General features: G+C 49.5%; 1 protein-coding gene across 2 annotated transcripts in view; it reads right to left on the bottom strand.

The window, feature by feature from the left end:
- sp3 (spermathreecae) overlaps window positions 1–25087 on the bottom strand; it is a 352115-nt gene extending 327028 nt beyond the window's left edge. For both annotated transcript variants that reach the window (XM_068363846.1, XM_068363847.1), the window contains exons 1-2: window positions 24882–25087; window positions 6844–6924 (exon numbers count right to left, since the gene is read on the bottom strand). In XM_068363846.1, coding sequence (XP_068219947.1) covers window positions 6844–6924; window positions 24882–24978 — 178 coding nt within the window. In that variant the 5' untranslated portion in view covers window positions 24979–25087. The remainder of the gene's footprint in view (window positions 1–6843; window positions 6925–24881) is intronic.
- Between the last annotated feature and the right edge of the window lie 894 nt (window positions 25088–25981).

The raw sequence follows: 25981 nt of genomic DNA, 5'->3' as shown, positions 1-25981 counted from the left end.
TCCTCTTAGTCGTCCCAGTGCTCACAAACAATGCCTGCACCTGGGGACGGACTGCAGCAGTTCTTTTGAGATATAACCTCAGACTCCTTACTGAGCACAGTAGGAGATGGTCTGGGTCATCTGTTACAGAACGAAGACTTGAAATCTGGGAGGAGTCGAACCGAGTACAGTATCTGGCACCCCCGAATTCTGAGTCTTAGCAATACACTCAGGGACGAATTTGAATGTTACCTCCCCTCATCCCCTTGAATGGGCGATGTCATATGAGAGACCATGAAGTTCACCGACCCGCTTGGCCGAGGCCTAAGCTAGCAGGAAGACCGTCTTCCAAGTTCGGTGGCCATCTGAAGCCTTTTGTATGGTTCATAGGGTGGTCTCTTAAGAGACCTGAGAACTCGAACCACGTTCCATGGAGGAGGTCTCACTTCCGATTGAGGGCAGGTAAGTTCATAACTTCGTATGAGTAGGGAAAGTTCCAGCGAGGAAGAAATGTCCATTCCTTTGAGCATGAAGGCTAGACTTAAGGCTGAGCGACAGCCTTTCACCGTCAAGACTGAAAGGCGCATTTCTTCCCGCAAATACACAAGGAACTCCGCTATTGCTGGAATAGTGGCATCTAGTGGAGAGATACCCCTTCCACGACACCAACCACAGAAGATTTTCCACTTTGCCTGGTAGACAGATGCGGATGACTTTCGAAGATGTCCAGATATCCTAATCGCAACTTGTTGCGAAAATCCTCTCTCAGCGAGGAGATGCTGGATAGTCTCCAGGCGCGAAGTCGTAGCGAAGCTACAGCTTTGTGGAAGATGTTGGCACGTGGTTGTCTGAGTAGCTTGTGTCGCAGAGGAAGTTCTCTCGGAAGTTCCGTTAGGAGTTACAGAAGGTCCGGAAACAATTCCGCGTGATGCCATAGCAGAGCTATGAGGGTCATTGAAAGATTGACCGATATTCTGGTCTTGTTGAGCACCCTCCTCATCAGACAGAACGGGGGAAAGGCGTACACGTCGATGTTGTCCCACAGTTGTTGGAAGGCATCTTGCCAAAGTGCCTTGGGATCCGGGACTGGGGAGCAGTACAGCAGAAGCTTGAAGCTCAACACTGTCGCGAACAGATCCACAGTCGGGAAACCCCACAAAGTCAGGACTTTGCTGGCTACTAGATGATCCAAAGACCACTCGGTACTCACTATCTGAGACGCTCTGCTCAGATTGTCGGCGAGCACGTTCCTCTTGCCTGGAATGAAACGTGCCGATAGTGGAATCGAGTGGACTTCGGTCCATCTCAATATCTCTACTGCGAGATGGGATAGCTGCTTCGAAAAGGTACCTCCTTGCTTGTTGATGTAACCCACTACTGTGGTGTTGTCGCTCATCACCACCACAGAGTGACCCGCCAGGTATTGTTGGAACTGTTGAAGGGCCAGGAAGACGGCCTTCATCTCTAGAAGATTTATATGGAGGCACTTTTCTGATTCTGACCACAGGCCTGATGTCCTGTGGTGCAGAACATGGGACCCCCACCCTTTCTTTAAGGCGTCTGAAAACAGTATCAAATCTGGGGGAGGACGAGAAGATCCACTCCTCTTCGTAGGTTCTCGTCTGTCACCCACCACTGGAGGTCCGTCCGTTCCGCAGGTCCCATAGGGATCATGACATCCGGGGAATCGTAACCTTGATTCTACCGGGACTTGAGTCGCCACTGGAGGGATCTCATCCTGAGGCGAGTGTTGGGAACTAGACAAGCCAAAGATGAGAGGTGACCGAGGAGACGTAACCACGATTGGGCTGGAAGCTCTTCTCGTCTGAGGAAAGGACTCGCAACCCTCCTCAGCCTTGCTATCCTGTCCTCTGATGGGAAGACTTTGTGGAGATTGGAGTCTATGATCATGCCTAGGTATACCAGTCTTTGAGTGGGAAGCAGAGAGGACTTCTCGAGATTTACCATGATCCCCAGATCCTGGCAAAGTCCCAGAAGTTTGTCTCGGTGTTGAAGAAGGGATGACTCCGAATCTGCTAGGATCAGCCAGTCGTCCAGATAACGGAGGAGACGGATGCCGATCCTGTGTGCCCACGACGATATTAGGGTGAACACTGGTGAAAACCTGTGGTGCTGTGGAGAGACCCAAACATAGCACCGTGAACTGGTAAACCTTATTGTCTTGGCAGAATCTTAAGTAGTTCCTTGAAGACAGATGGACTGGGATCTGGAAGTACGCGTCCTTCAGATCCAGTGTACACATGAAGTCTTGCGGTCTCACTGCAAGTCTGACCGTGTCTGCGGACTCCATGCTGACCGGAGTTTGCTTGACAAACTTGTTCAGAGCCGAGATGTCGATGACTGGTCTCCAGCCTCCAGACGCCTTCTTTACAAGAAAGAGTCGACTGAAGATGCCTGGAGACCCGTCGAGGACCTCTTGGAGAGCGCCCTTCTCCAACATGGTCTGGACTTCTGCCCGAAGGGCTTGTCCCCTTGCTGATCCCATAGCAAGGGAGCTCAACGACACTGGATTCGTCGTCAGGGGAGGTAGAGATGTTGTGAACGGGACGCGATATCCCTGACTGATTACGGAAATCGTCCAGGAATCGGCTCCGAGTTGCTGCCACCCATTTGCGCAACTTTGTAGGCATCCCCCCACTGGTGGACATGCAGGGGAACTGTCAATCCTAGCGTTTGCAGCCTCGGCCGCTCCCTCTAGGATTCTTCCCTCCCCTGGAGGACTTCTTGCCTTTCTTGTCCTTGACAGGAAAGGGCTTAGACACCACCGTCTTCGCTGCCGCTGCCGATTTCGTGGTCTTGGTAGGGCGTGGCTGCTGGGGTGCTGGAGGTTTATAGGGCTTAGATGTCACAGCCCTACATAGGAGGGAGTCTTGGTTGGACTTCCTCCACCTCTCAGCAGCCTGCTCCACATCCCTAGGCTCAAACAGGTTCGTTCTCATCACGGAAGAATGTCTGAGCCTGCTGATCTCGGTGTTAGGGAACCTTTTGATGGAACCTCTCCGACACCGCATCTCGACGTTTCAAGATGGTGTTAACCAACAAGTTCGAGACTTGGTGGGCTAGAAACTCGATCGTGCGAGTGCCTGAGAGTAAAAAGGTCTCCATAGCCTTCCTGGTACGTTCTTTGGATAAATCCTCCGAACGTATCAGGATACCTAAGGTCCCTAGCCAGATATAGAGCCACGAAGTGGCCTGCATGGCACACTTAGCCACCTTCTCCTGGCTAAGGATCTCAGTCGCCGAGAATGAGACCTGCCGGTTGAGTCTCTCTCAAGAGGGACTCCCCTGGTAAGCTCTTCCAACGAATGGTGAAGGGGAAGAGCTAAACAGGGCTCCTCTACGATCTCGAAGTACCTCCTCTGCTGTACACGAGGAGGTGGGAGGAGCTTGTTGCCGGAGCTGGTTCGGCTGGAGGAGGGAAGCTCGGAGAGCTGGACTTAGATCTTGTCCCTGGCACTCTTAACCCCTTGAGACCAGGGCAAAGCCGCACTGGCCTTCGAGGGTTTTTGAGTCCCAAACACTCGGTCCAAGACCGTGTCTTTGCCCTCACGAGAAGGAATCTCTGGGTCAGCAAACCCATTGAGAGTCCTCATAAGGGTCAGAACCTGCCAGAATGCATGTTCTGACTCCTGCAGCTTTACTCCTGAAGGACTAGCAGCAGAGTCTCTTGTCCCCAAAGGCTCTTCTTGGGGAGACTTGCGGATGTTCTCCGAATGACTGGCTGGCTCCGGTCTAAGTCTTGAAGAAGACTTTGGTACTGTCTTGGAGTCCTTCGACTCCCTCCTGGGAGAGTTGCAAGACTCCAACAACGACGGGGGTAGGCTCTTCTCCACCCCTACCCGAGACGACTTTCCAGCGCAAGGTGGGGTTTCCCTCATTGGCGCGATGGGGGAACGCCTCACCTCACGTGACTCCCCTGAGGACGGGAAGTCTTCGTCCAAAGGGGAGGGAGAAAAAGTCTTGGGGGGTGAGGAGGCCTGCCTCAAAGACTTACGAGGAGTCAGCTTTGCCCTCGGAGAAGTTACCACGTCTGAAACTCCTCTTTTCCTCTTCAGGGGAGTAGAAGCTGCCAAGCATTTGTGGCCCAGGTCAGAGAATACAGGCTTAAACGCCTGCACAATCGCTTTGATCAGTGCCCCAAACCAAGGCTGCTGGCTGACGGCTGTGCTGTCAGACACTCCCTCTCGAGGGTAAGGGATCGACCGATCCCAGGGAGGAGTTACCAAAGGGAGGTTCGCCTGAAAAGAAGAAGACGGAGAAGAAATTTCTCTGGACCTTTCTGGAACCTTCCCCCTGCCAACGAGCGGGGGGGGGGTTTGAATGGGGCGATGGTGACCTTGCCGCGCGCTGTCCTGCCGCCTCGCGCGTGGGAGGGTATTGGCGAGCGCGTTGGCGTTCACGCGATGGGGAATACCCGGGGTCGCGCTCGAGAGACTGTTGGCGCGCGCGGGCGAATGTTGGCGCGTAGGAGCGCGTGCTGGAGACCCCAGAGGGTGCGCAGAAGGCAGTTTGCGTACAGGATCAGGATGAAGCCCGTGCGGGCAATGATACCGTCAGGCGCGCGCGCAGGAGAGACATCTCTTGCATGCGGGTGCGCATTTATGCACACATCAGGCTGAGGAGATGAGCATGGGCGCGCAGGGCGTGCGTGCGCATCCTCGTGGGCGCTTATGGGTGCCTGCGCGCGAATGCGTGCTGGAGAGGGATGGCGCGCAGGTGAAGATCGACAGCGCATTGGCGAACGCTGATGAGCAGGGGAAGCATTAAACTTCCCTACTGCGCCCAGATCGGAAGATCGTTGGCGTGGAGAGTGCTGGCGCGCAGGCGAACGCTGGCACGCAGGAGGGCGCTGGCGCGTTGGTGAGCACTGGCATGCAGGAGAACGCTGACACGCATGGCACGCAGTGACTCGCTGGCTTTCAGGGGAGCGCTGGCGCGCAGATAAGCGTTGGCGCGCTTTAGCAGGAACATCAGGCAACGGTGAGCGCTGGCACGCAGGTGAGCGCTGACGCGCTTTATCAGGATCGTCATCAGCAGGTGAGCGCTGGCGCGTAAGGGATGTTTCCGCTAATTTGCGCATACGCCCTTGTTGCCCCGAAGGGACCGTTGCCTGTTTCACAAAAACAGGATGGGTAGGCGCCCACAGCGCATCAACAGCCAGGAACGGCGACAGCAGGTCAGCAGGTCTGACGGGTGGAAAGTCGGCGTGTCCTTTGTTAGGACGACCTTCCACTTCCACTGAAAGGGATCGCGAACGATCCGCAGAGAGGTCCGAGGTTGTAGCAGGAACAGTCGGAGATCGATGACGAGGCTCCTCTGCGGCGGACTGCGGCAATGACGAACCGAGGAGGCGACTCCTCCAGCGAAGAAGAAGGCGAGTTTTACGACGTATGCGCCCTCTGGGGGCCGTAGGGTCAGCGAGCCGACCGTCAGCAGTCCTCCGAGGAGGAGTCTCAGTGAGTGAACTCCCCCCAGGGGTTAGAATCTCCGGCAGGAGAGACTGTTGGACTTAGTTCCTCCCTCAAAGGTTGAGCAGAGGGAGAAACTATGCCTTCAGCTACAGCAGGTTGAGCAGTTGCAGAGGTCGAAGGTACCGCATCGGAAGCCTCTGCAACCACAACGTCGACGATGGACAGAAGATCAACCTCTGCCAAAGTCGGCGATTGCTTGACAGCGGCACCCAACCGGATCATGTCAAACAAGGCTTCCTTGGAGGGCGAACCCTCGAGCCCCAAGGAAGACCAAAGCTGGAATATATCATTAGTGTTTACATTAATATTTCATTCCTCCCCCGGGGGAAGAGGAGGAGCTGCCTCGCTATGGGAGGCAATGGCCTCTCCCGAGCCCCGAGGTCGGGAAACAGAACTATGGCCTACACTACCACTCGACGGTCTCCCGGAAGAAACCGATCGAGCGGAAGCTTCGGAGGAGGTTTGGGCAACGGAAGAAGAGTCCTTGGGATTTTCTCCTTTCAAAGAAACCTTCGAAGGAGAAATATCCCGCCTGGACTTCTTCTTCCGTCGCCGAGAAAACCTCTCCCACTGGGAGGTAGACCACTCCCTACACTCACCACACTTATTAGTTCTATCACACCGTTGGCCCTTACAATAAGGACAAAGGGTGTGAGGGTCCATCTCGACCGCCGACATAAACGTACCACAAGGGCGGTCGGGTAATCCAGGACACTTGCGCATGATAGCAGAGGCCACCTTCACAAATACACCTGTAGAAGAGAAAGCAAAAAGGCATTAATGGCTGTCAGAGAGGCGAGGGTGAGAGCGGACACGTCCGACTACCACCTGAACCGAGACCAAAGTGAGCTCAAGCACAGGTGTGTGTGAGGGGGGGTAGAAAGCTACGCTCCCTACTCCCCGCTAACTAGCGGTGGGGTAGTAAACCCTCGTTAAAATTCTAACGGGCTCGTCATTTCGGCTACGCCGAAAGTAATAGCCCCTATTAAATAGCGTGGTTTGTATGTCAGTTACGGAACAAACCACTGATGTGTGAGTGAGCAGGGGTAGTTGGTAACCCCTTCTACTCCCTCCACCCTCCCACTAACTAAAGGTTGGGTGGTTGCCACCTCGCATCAAAGTCTTAATGGCTAGTCTTCCATCTTCGCCGAAAGATAATCCCTAATACATAGCATAAGGTTTGTTTAGTGTCAGAACAAAAAAAAAAGGAATTCAAATTTTCCTTAAAAAAAATTGTTCACTCTTGGCAAAGGTGAGGGATCCAACTTGTGAAGTACAAAGATCATAAAAAGAATTGTTCTCTTTTTAAACAGACTAATGGGATGAGAAACTGTAATTCCCTGTTCTAGCCCTTTGCCCCAAGTTCACTCACCTGGATGAATCTGAAGTTTTCCCAGAAAGAGATGGATGATGCCCAGACATGTTGGGTTTTCTGCTGCAGCAAGATCCCAACCTGAAACATATAAGAGAAATAGAGTAAGGTACATTAATCTAACAGGAGTAAATATTAGAACAAAGAAATTTACAATAGCTTACCCAACAGTGAACACGAAATACCTAAGAGTTTGCTTTAGTTCATAAAAGGACCATACTTGATTCTTCTCGCTCAAAATCACTATAATGGAAATAAATATACTATTCCAAACTATCCCAACTAAAAGATAGATGAGATTTAGTCCCTATCTATACTTAGTGGGTAAAAATCCTCTACCTATAAAGCTATTATAGCCACAGTAAAGACACATACCTCACAACTGATAATCACAAGAGTTCACGATAAAATACTTTACAGCAAATTTCTAGGTAATATGACAAATTCGTAGATAATTTGTATTTTCCCTAACTATAGAAACCTTAGCTATTTAATACGGGTATTACTTTCGGCGTAGCTGAAATGACGAGCCATCAATTTATAACGAGGGTTTACTACCCACACCGCTAGTTAGCAGGGGTAAGGGAGGGTAGCTTGCTACCCCCATGCCTCTCACACACCTGTGCTTGAGCTCACTTTGCTTGGAGGTAGGACTTCAAGGGGGAAAGGGCTGGCGGGCAAGTTTGGTTAAATAGCTAAGGTTTAGATAGTTGGGAAAAATACAAATTATCTACGAATTTGTCATTTGTTCCGTAACTGGAATACAAACCACGCCATTTAATAAAGGTGACTCACCCATTAGGAAGGGTGGACGTCCCAGCCAGTCTGACTTTTTAGCTTTGCCTGGGGGCTCCTTATCTGAGTGTGTTAGCACTCAAGAAATAAGGAGCCCCTGCACCTCGCTAAAACCTTGCTATGCAAGGTCTGCGGCCTACGCAAGCTGTGTGTGAAGGTATGAAGAAGTAGGACTCGTCCTAGAAAGTTGTTCTGTAGTCCTTTAGGTGGAAACTTGTAGACTAGGACTTTCCCAATACCACCTCGTCACGGTATGGGGACGTAACAGTATTAATATTAATACAGTACTAGGAACACAAGGGAGCATGGTTTACCTGCAGTGGTTTGAGGTCAGCTTTGCAGAGAACCCAGGATGCTGCTTTCCCCAAGAAAGGGGATGATGAAGAAAAGAATAAGGGCCAGTCAAACCTATTCATTCATGCAGACTAAAACCGGGTAACATTGCCCTCAACCTTCTGCTACTTGTCCAATAAGGAGCTTGAGGTTTTAAACCAGCTGTTGTGCAGCCACCACAGGACAGATAGAGAAAGTATCGAGTCTCCTGTGGGTCACATCTTGCAGGTAGTGGGATGTGAACATGGTCTGCCATTTCCACACATCAGCTTAAAGAACCTGTGTCATTGAAAAATTTCTTTTGAAGGCCAGGGACATAGCTATGCCCGACATCATGTGCTCTGGGGCGACGTGACGGAGGAGGGTCTGGATTCAGTGCCAAGTCAATGACCCTACGAATCCATGCAGAGATGGTGTTCTTGGTGGCCCTCCTCTTAGTCTTTCCTGTGCTGACGAATAGTGCTGGCACACGAGGACGGGCTGCGGCTGTTCTCTTGAGGTACAACCTCAAGCTCCTTACTGGGCATAGTAAGAGATGGTCTGGGTCATCTGTTACAGTACGGAGACTAAAATCCGGAAGGAGTCGAATCGTGGATCCGCTACTCCCGGGTTCTGAGTCTTAGCAATAAACTCAGGGACGAAGCTGAACGTTACCTCCCCCCACCCCCCTAAATGGGCGATGTCATACGAGAGACCACGAAGTTCGCTGACTCGCTTGGCCGAGGCCAAGGCTAGCAGGAATACCATCTTCCAAGTTAGGTGGCGATCTGATGCCTGGCGTAATGGTTCATAGGGAGGTCTCTTAAGAGACCTGAGAACTCGAACCACGAACCATAGGGGAGGTCTCACTTCCGACTGAGGGCAGGTAAGTTCATGACTCTATATGAGTACAGTACAGAAAGTTCTAGCGATGAAGAAATGTCCATTCCTTTGAGCCTGAAGTCTAGGCTTAAGGCTGAGCGATAGCCTTTCACTGCCGAGACTGATAGGCGCATTTCTTCACGCAAATACACGAGGAACTCCGCTATTGCTGGAATAGTGGCATCGAGTGGAGAGATACCCCTTCCACGACACCAACCACAGAAGACTTTCCACTTTGCCTGGTAGACTGCTGCTGATGACTTCTGTAGGTGTCCAGACATCCTGATTGCAACCTGTTGCGAAAATCCTCTCTCAGATAGGAGATGCTGGATAGTCTCCAGGCATGAAGTCGTAGTGAAGCTACGGCTTTGTGGAAGATGTTGGCATGTGATGGTTTGAGTAGAATGTGTCGTGGAGGGAGTTCTCTTGGAGGCTTCATTATGAGTTGCAGAAGGTCCAGGAACCATTCTGCTTGATGCCATAACGGAGCTATGAGGGTCATTGAAAGATTGACCAATGTTCTGGTCTTGTTAAGTACCCTCCTCATCAGACAGAACGGGGGAAAGGCGTATACGTCGATGTTGTCCCACTGTTGTTGGAAAGCATCTTGCCAGAGAGCCTTGGGGTCTGGGACTGGAGAACAGTACAGCGGGAGCCTGAAGTTCCGGGCCGTTGCAAAGAGATCCACAGTCGGAGAACCCCAAAAACTCAAGACTTTGTTGGCTACTAAATGATCCAAAGACCACTCGGTACTCACTATCTGAGACACTCTGCTCAGATTTCGGCGAGCACATTCCTCTTGCCTGGAATGAAGCGTACCGATAGTGGTATCGAGTGGATTTTGGCGTATCTCAGTATCTTTACAGCTAGATGAGATAGTTGCTGCAAAAAAGTACCTCCTTGCTTGTTGATGTAGGCCACTACTGTGGTGTTGTCGCTCATCACCACCACAGAGTGACTTGCCAGGTACTGTTGGAACTGCTGAAGGGCTAGAAAGACGGTCTTCATCTCTAGGAGATTTATGTGGCGGTACTTTTCTGAATCTGACCAGAGGCCTGAGGTCGTGTGGTGCAGCACGTGGGGCCCCCACCCCTATTTTTGAAGTGTCTGAAAACAGCATCAAATCCGGGGTGAGGACGAGAAGATCCAATCCCTTTCGTAGGTTCTCGTCTGCCACCCACCACTGGAGGTCCATCAATTCCGCAGGTCCCATGGGGATCTGGATGTCCGGAGAGTCGTAAGCTTGATTCCACCGGGACTTGAGTCGCCACTGGAGGGATTTCATCCTGAGGCGACCATTGGGAACTAGACGGGCCAGCGATGAAAGGTGACCGAGGAGACATAACCACGATTGGGCTGGAAGTTCTTCTCATCTGAGAAAAGGTCTTGCGACCTTCCTCAGCCTTGCTATCTTGTCGTCTGATGGGATGGCTTTGTGGAGAGTGTGTCTATAATCATGCCTAAGTATACCAGTCTTTGAGTGGGAAGCAGAGAGGACTTCTCGAGATTTACCATGATCCCCAGATCTTGGCAAAGTCTCAGAAGTTTGTCTCGGTGTTGAAGAAGTGCTGACACCTAGTCTGCTAGGATTAGCCAGTCGTCCAGATAACGGAGGAGACGGATGCCAATCCTGTGCCCCCAAGATGATACTAGGGTGAACACTCTGGTGAAGACTTGTGGTGCTGTGGAAAGACCGAAGCACAGCACCTTGAACTGGTATTTTCTGTTGTCCAGGCTGAATCTTAAGTACTTCCTTGAAGACGGATGGACCGGGATCTGGAAGTACGCGTCCTTTAGATCCAGTGTGCACATGAAGTCTTGCGGTCTTACTGCTAGTCTGACCGTGCCTACCGTCTCCATTCTGAACGGAGTTTGTTTGACAAACTTGTTCAGAGCTGAGAAAGACCGGTCTCCAGCCTCCAGACGCCTTCTTTACAAGAAAGAGTTGACTGAAGAAGCCAGGGGATCCGTTGAGGACCTCTTGGAGAGCGCCCTTCTTCAACAGGGTCTGGACTTCTGTCCGAAGGGCTTGCCCCCTTGCCGATCCCATGGCAAGGGAGTTCAATGACACTGGATTCGTCGTCAGGGGAGGTAGAGATGTTATGGACGGAATGCGATATCCTAGAATGATCACGGAGATTGTAGGCATCCCCCCACTGGTGGAAATGCAGGAGGACTGCCTATCCTAGCGTTTGCGGCCTCGGCTGCTCCCTCTAGGAATTTTGCCTCCCCTGGAAGACTTTTTGCCTTTCCTTTCTTTGACAGGAAAGGGCTTAGACACCATCATCTTCGCTGCAGTTGTCGTCGTAGTGGTCTTGGCTGGACGGGACTTCTGTGGTGATGGAGGCTTATAGGGCTTAGATGTTAAAGCCCTATGGAGGAGGGAGTCTTGATGTGACTTCCTCCACCCCTCAGCAGCATGTTCCACATCCTTAGGCTCAAATAGAACAGACCTCTCCATGGAGGAATGTGTGAGCCTATTGATCTCAGCGCTAGGAACCTTCTGGTGGAATCTCTCAGCTACTGCATCCCGACGTTTCAGGATGGTATTTGCCAACAAGTTCGAGACTTGGTGGGCCAGAAACTCGATTGTGCAAGTACCTGAGAGAAGGAAGGTTTCCATAGCTTTCCTGGTACATTCCTTGGAGAAATCTTCAGAACGTATCAGGATACCTAAGGTCCCCAACCAGATATTGAATGCATAGCACACTTCGCGACCTTCTCCAGGTTGAGGATCTCGGCTGCCGAGAATGAGACCTGCCGGTTGGTGTGTCTCTCAAGAGGGACTCCCCTGGTTAGCTCTTCCAGCGAGTGGTGAAGTGAAAGAGCTAAACAAGGCTCCTCCAGGATCTCAAAGTACATCCTCTGCTGTACACGAGGAGGTGAGAGGAGCTTGTTGGTGATATCGGAACGGTTGGAGGAGGACATCTCGGAGAGATGCTGGGCAATCTTGTCCCTGGTACTCTTTACCCCTTGAGACCAGGACAGGGCTGCACTGGTCTTAGAGGGCTTCTGAGTACCAAAGACGCGGTTTAGGACCATGTCTTTGCCCTCTCCAGGAGGGATCTCTGGGTCGGAAAACCCGTTGAGAGCCCTCATTAGAGTCAGAACATGCCAAAACGCATGTTCTGACTCCTGCTGGTCTCCTCCTGTTGTAGGACTTGCAGCGAAGTCTCCTTCTATCCCCAAAGACTGTTCATGGGGAGAATCGCGGACATTCCTTGCGTGGCTGGTTGGCTCCGTCCTAGCCCTAATGGAGGACTTAGGCAAAGTTTTGGAGTCTTTGGATTCCTTCCGGGGAAGGATGTAAGACTCCAACATTGATGAGGGTGGCATGTTCCTTCTAATCCCGGACTGTGTTGAACTCTCGGCGTGAAGAGAGGTTTCCTCCATTGGTGCGATGGGGGAAAATCTCTCTTCGCGTGATTCCCTTGGTGACGGGCGATCTTCGTCTGAAAGGGAAGGAGAGTCAGTCAAAGGAATAGGAGGAACCGGCCTTGAAGGTCTGCGTGGAGTCAGTTTCGCCCTCGGGGAAGTGACTGCATCCAGAACTCCTCTTTTCCTCTTCAGAGGGGTAGAGGAAGCCATGGTTCCGTGTCCCAGCTCAGAGAGGACAGGCTTGAAAGCCTGAGTTACAACTCTGATCAGGGCACTGAACCAGGGCTGTTCGCTGACAGACACACTGTCAGACATACCCCCTGAAGGGAAAGGGACTGAAGGATTCATGGGAGGAGTCACTGGAATAGGTGGGTTCGCTTTGGTAGCTTTGGGATCCTGAACCCCTCTGGAAGTTTCCCTTCTCCCACAACGCGTGGTAGTATGCGCTTGCGGGGAGGGGAATGAGGCGATGGCGACCTTGCCAGACGTCGTTTCTTGTGATGCACAGGTTCGCGAGCGGGGGAATATTGATGCTCGCGCGGGGGAATATTGATGCTCGCGCGGGGGAATATTGATGCTCGCGCGGGGGAATACTGATGCTCGCGCGGGGGAATACTGATGCTCGCGCGGGGGAATACTGATGCTCGCGCGGGGGAATACTGATGCTCGCGCGGGGGAATAGTGACGCTCGCGTGAGATAGAATATTGAAGCTCGTACGCGGGAGACTAATGGCGCGCGTGCAGTAAAATATTCGCGCACGCGCAAGAGAATCACGATGGGCGCGGACACGCAGTAGATTCATGATGGCCGCACAGGAGAATGTTGGAGCGCATCCCTAGAAGATGGATGGCAGGCGTGCGCATGGCGGCATCCCTAGAAGATGGATGGCGGGCGTGCGCATGGCGCGCATGCGCAGGTGAGCGCTGGCGCGTTGGTAAGGGATGGCGCGTGGATGAGGGCAGCATAGCTGTCTCGTCTACAAACTCTCTTGCAGGAGAAAGTTGGCGCGCAGGTTTTACCTGGCGTGTAGGATGGTACGCAATATGGCACTCAGGAGAACGTGATGTAGGGCGTGCAGGAGAATGTTGGCGCGCGGGAGAGCGCTGCCACGCAGAAGAACGATGGCGTGCAGGTAATTTGCACGCGGGTGGGCGCTGGCGCATAGCAAATCGGTGGCGCATATGCGCAGGGGTGAGAAGAGCCCTGGCGTGCAGAAGATCTTTGGCGCATGGGCGCATATGGGCGCATATGGGCGCGCATGGTGGAGCTCTGCTTTTGTTGGCGCGTAAGCACTTTAGGATGGTGACCTATGTTAGGGTGAGCAGGATGAGCAACGCTGTAGTGATGGGCCTGACGAGCTACTGATGAGTGCTTGTCAGGTTGCAAGGGCTCGTGGCGTGCAATAGCGCTTTCAGGTGGAGCCTTGTTAGGCCCATGCAGGAATGGCGACAGCAGGTCGGCAGGTCTGTCGGATGGAAAGTCGACGTGTCCTTTAAAAGGACGCCCTTCCAACAAAGGAGATCGCAAACGATCTGCAGAGAGATCTAGGACCAATGCAGGTGCAGTGATGAAAGATCAGTCTAGAGGCTCCTCTGCAGGGGACTGCATATAAGACAAACTAAAGAGACGCCTTCTCACCGCAGGTGAAGGAAGGCCTCTATGACGAAGAGGAAGGCGAGCCCTTCGACGGATGTGCCCTCTGGGGGCCGTTGGATCAGCAAGCTGACCTTCAGCAGTCCTCCGAAGAGGAGTCTCTGTAAGTGAACTAGCCCGAGGGGGAGAAATACTAGCAGGAGAGACTGACGATGGACTTAGTTTCCCTATCGTAGGATGATCAGGAACGGAGGAAACTAAGCCGTCAGCTACCGTAGAGACTGGAGTGGAAGAGGAGATTGGTGAAACCGCATAGGATACCTCTGACACCACAACTTCGACAAGAGACAGAGGATCAACCTCTGATGGTGACGACGATTGCTTGACAGCAGCACCCAGCAAAACCTCCTTGGAGGGCGAACCCGGGTATTATTACAGTTTCATCCCTTATGGGAAATCTATTATAATAATATATTTCCCGAGTAAAGCAAGTCTTTTGTAGTATTTCTGTAAAACATTATCTGTCGCAAATGCCTAGTTCTTTATATATCGATGATCAAACTCACGCTACTCATGTCTTCCTCCCAGATTTGTTCTAAGTCTGTTGTTATTGTTGACTGTGTCTTGTATTTGCTTAAATGAGCCCTGTAACCACTATAATCCGCTGACAAACTAGTCCACTATGAAGTCTTACACGTTTGGCCAATCACAGCGCCTGTCCACTATGACGTCATACATGTTTGGCCAATCACAGCGCGACAATACAACTGCGCAACAATACATTTTCTTCCCAGGCATTTCATTTCGTTCTTAGACATGGAGACCATAGAAAGAACGTCATCTCATGTTGCACAAGAAGTTGAAATTCCATCTTCTTGTCCTGACTGTTTCCTAACTTACAATGAATTTGTTGAAAAACTAGTGCATTTGTGCCAGAGACACAATTTGATTTTACAAAATAAAAATTGTCCTGCAGGCCAAGGAACCTTCCCAACGGCTTCACGTTTTCCTCAAAGCAGCAGCACATCTTTATGAACAAACAGTTTAAGGTAAGCTTCATCAATTTATAGAGTATATTATAATGGTGATAGTATAACGATGTATACAGCAGTACCATCACTTTGGATTTGGTTTGATGGATGTGTTAGGTAGTGGCTGTAAGGGGGGGGTCGCAGGGGCTAGGCCTAGGTAGGGGTACAGGGCCCTAGGTTAGGTGGTTGTATTAGGTTCGGTAGTGTCCCGAAAATCACTGTGGCCTTAAGGGGGGGTCGCAGGGGGGGCAGAGCCCCCCCCCCCCCCGGTAGGCCTAGGTAGGGATACAGGGTCCCTATGCTAGGTTAGGTGGGTTTTCTTAGGTTCAGTAGTGCCCTGAAAATCACTGTGGCCTTAAGGGGGGGTCGAAGGGGGGATCGCAGGGGGCGGTAGGGCTAGATAGGGGTATAGGGGGAGGGGTAGTGGAAAGATAAGTATTCATTTATTGCAAATATCATTTGACGCCCCCCCCCTCACCCAAAACCCCGGTTCCCACCTGGTGTCCCCCATAATTGTTGGGATGAAGTAGGGTCTTTCTGCATTCTGGAACAACTTGTTGTTTTAACTCCAATTACATAGTAAATCTCTAAATCGGATGGTTTGCGGTCAAAATAAACGCTAAATTCGTTGAAACTACACTATTTCTGATACAACAAATATATTTTTATTCCAGTTTCCCCATAATGGATGAAACATGTTATTTTCATTAGTAAAATAAATTTTTGAATATACTTACCCGATAATCATGTAGCTGTCAACTCCGTTGCCCGACAGAATTCTACGGACGGGATACGCCAGCGATCGCTATACAAGAGGGGGGTGTACTCACCAGCGCCACCTGTGGCCAGGTACTGCAGTACTTCTTGACAACATCACCTCAATTTTTCCTCGGTCCACTGGTTCTCTATGGGGAGGAAGGGTGGGTCAATTAAATCATGATTATCGGGTAAGTATATTCAAAAATTTATTTTACTAATGAAAATAAAATTTTTCAATATTAATCTTACCCGATAATCATGTAGCTGATTCACACCCAGGGAGGTGGGTGAAAACCAGTGTACTTGTTAATCAAGAAGCTAAGTATCCCGTATTTCATATTATCAGTTATTCAAAATAACAATGAAATTATAAGTACCTGGTAAGGAAGTCGACTTGAACCATTACTCTGCCTTTAATAAGTTCGTCTTCCTTACTGAGCGCAGCGTTCCTCTTAGGAGGCTGAACAACTCTAAGGTGCTGAAGTATAAATGGCTGCAACCCATACTAAAGGACCTCTACACAACCTCTAACCTAGGCGCTTCTCAAGAACGAATTGACCACCCGCCAAATCAACTAGGATGCGGAAGGCTTCTTAGCCTACCGTAACAACCCAAAAACAACAATAAAAGCATTCAAGAGAAAGGTTAAAAAAGGTTATGGGATTAAGGGAATGTAGTGGCTGAGCCCTCACCTACTACTGCACTCGCTGCTACGAATGGTCCCAGGGTGTAGCAGTTCTCGTAAAGAGACTGGACATCTTTGAGATAAAATGATGCAAACACTGACTTGCTCCTCCAATAGGTTGCATCCATAATACTCTGCAGAGAACGGTTCTGTTTGAAGGCCATCGAAGTAGCCACAGCTCTCACTTCGTGTGTCCTTACCTTCAGCAAAGCAAGGTCTTCATCCTTCATGTGAGAATGAGCTTCTCTAATCAGAAGCCTTATGTAATACGAAACTGCGTTCTTGGACATAGGCATCGAAGGTTTCTTAATGGCACACCATAAGGCCTCTGATTGTCCTCGTATAGGTTTTGACCTTTTAAGATAGTACTTTAGAGCTCTGACAGGGCAAAGAACTCTTTCTAGCTCGTTACCCACCATGTTGGAAAGGCTAGGAATTTCGAACGATCTAGGCCAAGGACGTGAAGGAAGTTCATTTTTTGCCAAAAACCCGAGCTGTAAGGAACATGTAGCTGTTTCGGATGTGAATCCTATGTTCCTGCTGAAGGCGTGAACCTCACTAACTCTTTTGGCTGTTGCAAGGCAGACGAGGAAAAGAGTTTTGAGAGTAAGGTCTTTGAAAGAGGCTGACTGGAGAGGTTCAAATCTAGGAGACATAAGGAACCTTAAGACTACGTCTAGATTCCAGCCTGGAGTGGACAAGCGACGTTCTTTAGAGGTCTCGAAAGACTTAAGGATGTCCTGTAGATCTTTGTTGGAGGAAAGATCCAAGCCTCTGTGGCGGAAAACTGTTGTCAACATACTTCTGTACCCTTTGATCGTAGGAGCCGAAAGAGATCTAACATTCCTAAGATTTAACAGGAAGTCAGCAACTTGGGTTACAGAGGTACTGGTAGAGGAAACTGCATTGGCTCTGCACCAGCTTCGGAAGACTTCCCACTTGGATTGATAGACTCTGAAAGTGGATATCCTCCTTGCTCTGGCAATCGCTCTGGCTGCCTCCTTCGAAAAGCCTCTAGCTCTAGAGAGTCTTTCGATAGTCTGAAGGCAGTCAGACGAAGAGCGTGGAGGCTTGGGTGTACCTTCTTTACGTGAGGCTGACGTAGAAGGTCCACTCTTAGAGAGAGACTCCTGGGAACGTCGACCAGCCATTGCAGTACCTCTGTGAACCATTCTCTTGCAGGCCAAAGGGGAGCAACCAACGTCAGCCGTGTCCCTTCGTGAGAGACGAACTTCTGAATAACTCTGTTGATGATCTTGAACGGCGGGAATGCATAAAGATCGAGGTGGGACCAATCCAGCAGAAAAGCATCCACGTGAACTGCTGCCGGGTCTGGGATTGGGGAACAGTACAATGGGAGCCTCTTGGTCATCGAGGTAGCGAACAGATTTATCGTTGGCTGACCCCACAAGGTCCAAAGTCTGTTGCACACGTTCTTGTGAAGGGTCCATTCTGTGGGGATGACTTGACCCTTCCTGCTGAGTCGATCTGCCGAGACATTCATATTGCCCTGAATGAATCTCGTTACCAGCGTGAGGTTTCGACTTCTTGACCAAATGAGGAGGTCCCTTGCTATCTCGTACAGCTTCCTCGAATGAGTCCCTCCCTGCTTGGAGATGTACGCCAAGGCTGTGGTGTTGTCGGAGTTCACCTCCACCACCTTGTTTAGCAGGAGGGACTTGAAGTTCACTAAGGCCAGATGTACTGCCAACAACTCCTTGCAATTGATGTGAAGCGTTTCCTGTTCCTTGTTCCATGTCCCCGAGCATTCCTGTCCGTCCAAGGTCGCGCCCCAGCCCGAGTCTGATGCGTCCGAATAGAGATGAAGATTGGGGGTCTGAACAGCTAACGAGAGACCCTCCTTGAGAAGGATGTTGCTCTTCCACCACATGAGAGTAGTCTTCATCTCTTTGGAAACAGGAATAGAGACCGCTTCGAGCGTCATGTTCTTGTCCCAGTGAGCTGCTAGATGGTATTGAAGGGGGCGGAGGTGGAGTCTCCCTAACTCGGTGAACAGGGCTAACGATGACAGGGTCCCTGTTAGACTCATCCACTGTCTCACCGAGCATCTGTTCCTCTTCAGCATGCTCAGGATGCACTCTAGGGCTTGGTTGATTCTTGGGGCCGACGGAAAAGCCCGAAAAACTTGACTCCGAATCTCCATTCCCAGGTAAACGATGGTTTGGGAAGGAATAAGCTGGGACTTCTCTAAGTTGACCAAAAGACCCAGTTCTTTGGTCAAGTCCAAAGTCCATCTGAGACTCTCCAGACAGCGACGACTTGTGGGGGCTCTTAACAGCCAGTCGTCTAAATAAAGGGAGGCTCTGATGTCCGCCAAGTGGAGGAATTTCCCAATATTCCTCATCAGTCGCGTAAACACCAGAGGAGCCGTGCTTAGGCCAAAACACAGGGCTTGGAATTGGTACACAACCTTTCCAAAAACGAATCTCAGAAAAGGTTGGGAGTCTGGATGAATGGGGACGTGAAAGTAGGCGTCTTTCAGATCTAACGAGACCATCCAGTCCTCCTGCCTGACCGCTGCTAGGACCGACTTCGTCGTCTCCATAGTGAACGTCTGCTTGGTGACATAAGCATTGAGCGCACTGACGTCCAGCACCGGTCTCCAACCTCCTGTCTTCTTGGCCACCAGGAAGAGACGGTTGTAGAAGCCCGGGGATTGATGATCCCGGACTATCACCACTGCCTCCTTCTGTAACAGGAGCGACACCTCTTGATGTAACGCTAGCCTCTTGTCCTTTTCCTTGTAGTTGGGAGAGAGGTTGATGGGAGAAGTGGTCAGAGGGGGATTGCGGCAGAATGGTATCCTGTAACCCTCCCTTAGCCACTTGACAGACTGGGCGTCTGCACCTCTTCTTTCCCAAGCTTGCCAGAAGGTCTTGAGTCTGGCTCCTACAGCTGTCTGGAGAGGAGGAGAGTCAATGTTTGCTTTTCGAAGACTTGGTACCTTTCTTGGACCTGCCCCTGTGACCGTCTGGGCGGGTACCTCCTCGGCTGGGGGCTCTGCCACGAAAGGGAGGAATAAATCTGGTAGCAGGAGTATCAGCCACTGGGGTGCGGTAAGTTCTAGGTACTGAAGGTGCAACCTTAGCCTTCCGTGCTGAAGAGGCCACGAGGTCATGCGTATCCTTCTGTATAAGAGCCGCAGACAATTCCTTGATAAGATCCTCAGGAAACAGGAACTTAGAAAGAGGAGCAAAAAGTAACTGTGACCTTTGGCAAGAGGTGATACCAGTGGAAAGGAAGGAGCAAAGTTGTTCCCTTTTCTTGAGGACTCCTGAGACAAACATAGAGGCAAGTTCGCCGGAACCATCGCGAATTGCTTTGTCCATACAGGACATGATCAGCATGGCCGAGTCTTTGTCAGAAGGGGCAGTCTTCTTGCTCAAGGCCCCCAGGCACCAGTCGAGGAAATTAAAAATTTCAAAGGCGCGAAAGACTCCCTTTAAGAAGTGGTCCAGGTCAGAAAAGGTCCAGCAGACCTTAGAGCGTCTCATAGCCGACCTTCGTGGAGAGTCAACCAAACTTGAGAAGTCAGCCTGGGCAGAGGCAGGGACCCCCAAGCCTGGTTCCTCTCCCGTGGCATACCAGACGCCCGCCTTAGAAGTCAGCTTAGGAGGTGGAAACATGAAAGACGTCCTTCCCAGTTGGTGCTTGGACTGCAACCAATCCCCTAACATTCTCAAAGCTCTCTTTGATGATCTAGCGAAGACAAGCTTAGTGTAGGCAGACTTAATAGGTTGCATGCCTAGAGAGAACTCGGATGGAGGAGAGCGAGGGGTAGCAGAAACAAAGTGTTCAGGGTATAACTCTCTGAACAGAGCTAGGACCTTACGAAAGTCAATGGAGGGTGGCAATGACTTGGGTTCCTCCACATCAGATGAAGGATCATCCAGGTGAGCGGCTTCATCCTCAGAAACCTCATCACCTGAGGGTTGAGAAGCGAGAGGTAACGATAAAGCGGTATGCTGAATGGCTGAATCCTGAAGAGCGGGTGCATGCGCACTTGCGGATTCATCCTCAAGTCTCTGCTGAAGAGGATGAGGGCTGGTAATGACAAAGTCATAAGGCTGGGATGAAGGAGGTTCTGCGGAGGTCTGAGGAGCAAGCGTGGTGAGAGGCGACTGCTGTAAAGCATGAGGCTCATGCTGCATAGTCTGCGGTACAAGTTGAATGGGAAGCGGCTCAAGCTGAGAAGAAAGTGGTTGCTGCATGCGTTGAGGTGGCTGTCTCATAGCATGAGGTTCCTGCCTCAAGAGTTGCGCTTGCCTCAAGGGTTGAGGTGGCTGCGCAGAGAGAGGCTCTTGTCTCACGAGTTGAGGTTCTTGAGGTGCTTGCCTCGAGAGTTGAGGTTCTCGCCTCGAGGAAAGTGGAGGTGGCTGCCGCGAGAGTTGAGGTGGCTGCCTCAAGGATGGTAGAGGTTGTCGTACCTCAAGAGGTTGCTGCCTCGAGGATGGTTGTAACGTAAGAGGCTCCTGCCTCAAGGGTAGAGGAGGTTGCTGCAAAGCATAAGGCTCCTGCCCCCAGTGTTGAGGAGGTTGCCGCGTGGCAAGAGGCTCCTGCCTCAAGGAAAGTGGAGGTTGCTGTACAGCGCTGGTATCTGGCAACTCCCAATGCGGCAGCTCACGCATGGAGGTAGCTTGAGGAACCTCAACATCATACGTCTGGCAGGTTGGACTGCGCAGAGGAGGAGGAGCGCTCGCAGGAGGAGGTGTATTAACCTTCTCTGCCTGAAACTCCTGCATCAAAACCGCAAGCTGCGACTGCATAGTCTGCAGCATAGCCATCTTAGGATCAACAGAAGTTGAGGTCTGTTGAGGCATAGCTTTAACAGAAGTTGAGGTCTGTTGAGGCATCGCCTTACCTCTCTTAGGAGGCGTGCAGCCATCCGATGACTGCGGCAAGTCCGAACTAGCCCAGTGGCTACACCCGGGCTGTTGGACTCGCGCGGTCTGGACCTTACGCTTAAGAGGCCTTGAGACCTGAGTCCAGCGTTTCTTCCCGGAAAAATCTTCTGCAGACGAGGAAATTAAGGGCTCAATCGTCTGAGGGTGGAAGTGACGATCTCTATAAGATACGCCCGCAACCACTGAGGATACTACTGTGCGCCGATCAAGGCCTGCCGAACCCTTTTGCCCTTCGACATTGCTTCTCCCCTGGGCTTGGGAGCTTGCAAGAGGTCCCGGACTGGGAGGACGACTGGCACGCACAGAAGTATCCTCATGCGCAACACTGACACTGACACTAGGCACAGCACTGGCACTACCACTTCCCACTGCACTTTTCACTTTAAGTTCCTTGACGTCTGCCAAGAGGAACTTGTGGTCACTCACTACCGACTCCACCTTATCACCTAAAGCCTGAATGGCACGTAAAACATCCGACATATCAGGCTGAGCACTAATAATAGGTTCGGGGGTAGCCACTACAGGGGGAGGAAAAGGATGAGGATCATGGGGGGAGGAATAAAGCAAAGAGCGAGCAGAACTCCTCCTAACTCTCTCCCTCTCTAACTTAGTCGTATATTTGAGGAATTGAATAAAATCAAATTCCGAAAGTCCGGCACATTCCTCACACCGATCTTCCAACTGGCAGGATTTTCCCCTACAGTCGGAACAAACGGTGTGAGGATCAACCGAGGCCTTCGGAAGACGCCTAACACAAGTCCCAACACTACATCGCCTTTGGGGAGGAGCTTGAGAATGGTCGGACATCTTGGATCAGGAACAGTCAAGGGGGGTTTCCAAATTAAAGCAAAGATCGTTCTACCAATAATCAAAATTAATTCAAAAGCTATCTAAGCTAAGGGAAAAGCTTCCTGTATAGCGAAAGCTGAAATCTCAGAGCAATACTTCACCAAAACCGTGAACAAAGACTCCAAAATTATAAGCGTATCCATGTAGGTCTTGCCGGAAGCACGACAGAGGAAAAATTGAGGTGGTGTTGTCAAGAAGTACTGCAGTACCTGGCCACAGGTGGCGCTGGTGAGTACACCCCCCTCTTGTATAGCGATCGCTGGCGTATCCCGTCCGTAGAATTCTGTCGGGCAACGGAGTTGACAGCTACATGATTATCGGGTAAGATTAATATTGAAAATGTAAATTTACCCGAACCCGTAAGCCCCAAGGAGGACCAAAGCTCAAAAAGGGAGGTTTGTGACATTTCCTCCCCAGGAGGGAGAGGTGGAGCTGCTTCGTTAGGGGAAGCAACGTCATCTCTCAAGACCCGAGGTTGGTTAGAAATACTGTAATTCGGTCTACGCAACCACTCGACGGTCTCTCGAAAGAGACCGACCGAGTGGGAGCTTCAGAGGAGGTTTAGGCAACAGAAGAAGAGGCCTTGGGTTTTTCTGCCTTCGAAGCAACCTTCAAAGGAGAAATATTCCGCTTGGACTTCTTCTTCCGTCGTCACGAAAACCTCTCCCACTGGGAAGAAGACCCCTCCCTACACTTGTTGACACTATCACACCACCATTGGCCCCAACAAGAAGGACATAAATGTTCCAAAGGGGCGGTCGGGAAAACCAGGGCAGGTGTGCATGGTCGCAGAGGCCAACTTCACGTACACAGTAACTAGAAAAAGAAAGAACAAAAAGCGTTAATGGCTGCCAATATGACGGCAAGGATGAGAGCGGACACGTCCGACCACCATCCGAGCCGAGAGCAAAGTGAGCTCAAGCACAGGTGTGTGAGGGAAGATAGCAAGCTATCCCCCCTTATCCCCCGCTAACTAGCGGTGTGGGTAGTAAACCCTCGTTAAAAATTAATGGCTCATCAATTCAGCTACGCCAAAAGTAATACCCCTATTAAATAGCGTGGTTTGTATTCCAGTTACAGAACAATTAAATTTCAAAGTATTGAATCATAGGCTCCATGCATTCCTAAAGACGGCAGCTCACCTTCACCCTCCAATCTAATTAAGTATACAACGGGTTTTAGGCTGTCTTATATTTAATATGGCTGTGTAACGATGGGGGGTAGCAGGGGGGCAAAGCCCCCTCTCGCTAGGTAAGGATACGGCTGTTAGGTTAGGTGATTTGCTTAGGTTAGCATTTAATATGGCTGTGTAATGGGGGGGTTGCGAAGAGGGCGAAGCCCACCCCCGCTAGGTAACGATACGGCTACTAGGTAAGGTTAGCTGGTGGTCTTGTTTATTGCTAATTCTATATGTGCCATTATTCGTATGTTAAAATAGATTCTTTAATTCGTTCCCCACCCAAAAACCCCAGATTTCCACTGTGGGTCCCCTAAGATTGGAAAGGTTAACAAATTGGGTAAAAATACTGTTCCTCCTCCTCAAAAAAAAAATAAATAAAAAAAGGTCAGCTGTACATAAAGCACTAAGTAATTCATCAGAAAAAAATTTTTTTAGCAAAATTATTAGTGGCGGAGCTATTGTACAGAATTACCTTTTTTTCTTATGATTTTTATAAATATCATATATTTGATATTTGTGCATCATATGTTAGTGTTATTTTCTTTGATAGGAAAAAATATAGGGGTGAATGTATGATAGCGACCACCTGTATGTATTATGGTAACTTAGAATACGGCAGTGGGCAGTGTAAGGGGGGTTCGCAGGGGGGCGTTAGACTCCCCATTGGGTATGTAGGTAAGGACACAGCTTATAAGTTATGTTAAGGGGGAAAATTTAGGTCCATTTTTAATCAACCTATGAGGAACTGGCCGCTGATATACAAAGGCTACGAAAAATAAATTTTTGAGATATGCGTTTTAGATGCCAATTAGTGAATTTGAACAAAATCCAGGGTGTATGTATGATAGCAGCCACCTGCATGTATAATGACAGCTAACTTAGAATGCGGCAGTGTAAGGGGAGTCGCAGGGGGGTGTCAAACCGCCCCCTTAGGTGAGTAGGTAAGGACATGGCTTGTGTGTTAGGTGGGGTAAAGTTGAGCTTAGTTGATGTCCATTTTTAATCCAAAAGGGAGGAATTGGCCGCTGATATACAAAGGCTCCCAAAATCCTCTGAAATTTGTTGCATCAGTTTTGACACCTACTGTACATAGTAGCCATGGATGGTATATTGCCGCCAACGGTACATAGAGGCATGTTACGGTGATTGCCAGACTAGGGTTAAATTTCCGCTCAAGCTCGATGGTTTCTTATAGCGTCTGCAACCTTACCAATCTTGTGAGCAAAGGATGGGGAGGGGAAGTTTGGGTGAGCCTATAGGTAGCTGGCCCTCCCTGGTCCTAGTTTGGGTGGAGAGGGGGGCTTGGGGGCTAATCATATGTACATAGGGTCAGTTTCTAGGGCATTGCCCTTCTTGATATGACATTGTCACGGTCCCTTACATCTGTCATTCATGAGCGACCTTTAAACTGTGTAGGAATTGACAGCTCGAAGAAATTCAGGTTATGTCTAACCTAATAATAACTGGATATATCAGTGACGTGTTTCCTCCTATTTATGTCCAGTACTACCAAACCCAACTTGATGAATCTCCTGGTTTTATCATAAACGACCCTTAAAATGGCATCAGCTTATTCTTCACAACTCCAACCAAACCAAACGAAGACTTTGACACTTTACACACAAACGTAAACAAAATATTCACTCACATGTTTTAGCTTCGAACTGGCCGGTTTTTCTATCACACCACAAGGAATTTGTTCCTTTGTTGAAAATGTAATGAGAGTCTGTTTGTAACACTTCCATAACTGTCAGCTGCGTAGCGACAGGGAGAAAAATAATGCTATTTGACACAGAACACACATCGATTAAGTTCAGCCATGGTGGTGACAAGAGTGACACTTGCCCTGCCCTACAACCACCACATCATAGAGAATACGGAAACGGAGAAATACTTTTACCATTTTAGCAATAACATACATTTCATGTCAATTATTGAAATATTATATTTAATTAAAACATAATTGTTTCATTTATATACAGATATAATAAAATTATTCACAAATAGATAAATTAATGACTATTCTTTCCGCTTCCAATTTTCAAAAATAAACACTGACAAAAATAAACCAGAACGCAGACTACACATTCTACATATAAATAAAAATGTTTTAGGCAATGACTTTCATAGCCAGTAAATGTGAATTAGAAATAAAGCAAACAGTAACATACTCTTACATAATGACTAATTACCTCTGGTAGAAACTGAAAGTATGAAAATTGTTAGCCCAATACGAAACAATAATGTCCAAAAGAAAAATTGCTTCCAAGAACAGAAAAGAAATATTAAATTGAAACCCGCAAATTCATAAATCAAACAGCCTTTTAGTCAACTAGAAGATACAATTCGCTGATGATATGAAAGGAAATGCTGATCCTCCTCCTACGAAGTCGCTCGCACTCAACAGAAATAATTTATTAACTAAAGGTGAGTTAGATAAGCTACGACCAAACGTAGATTGGTATTAAGAGTTCTAGATTATAAAATAGACATGGCAGAAACTGGGTTCACTACAGTAGATAAGTAGAAACAAAACTTAACTATGGGAGCTATATGTCATAAAAGACAACGGGTATGCATTGGTGAAATATATAAGTATATACATCTTGATATTTTTGGATAAAAGAACGTAAGATAGGCAAAATTAGATAAACAATATCTTCAGGCTCTGGACTTAAATACAGAGGGTCTCTCATATTAAAAGATGTAAGTATTGGACTAAATATATAGGAAGAAACTGTGTAAAAG

The sequence above is a fragment of the Palaemon carinicauda genome, chromosome 40 (genome assembly GCF_036898095.1).
Source record: "Palaemon carinicauda isolate YSFRI2023 chromosome 40, ASM3689809v2, whole genome shotgun sequence".
Lineage (NCBI taxonomy): Eukaryota > Metazoa > Arthropoda > Malacostraca > Decapoda > Palaemonidae > Palaemon > Palaemon carinicauda.
This window is presented reverse-complemented; position numbering and strand designations above follow the sequence as displayed.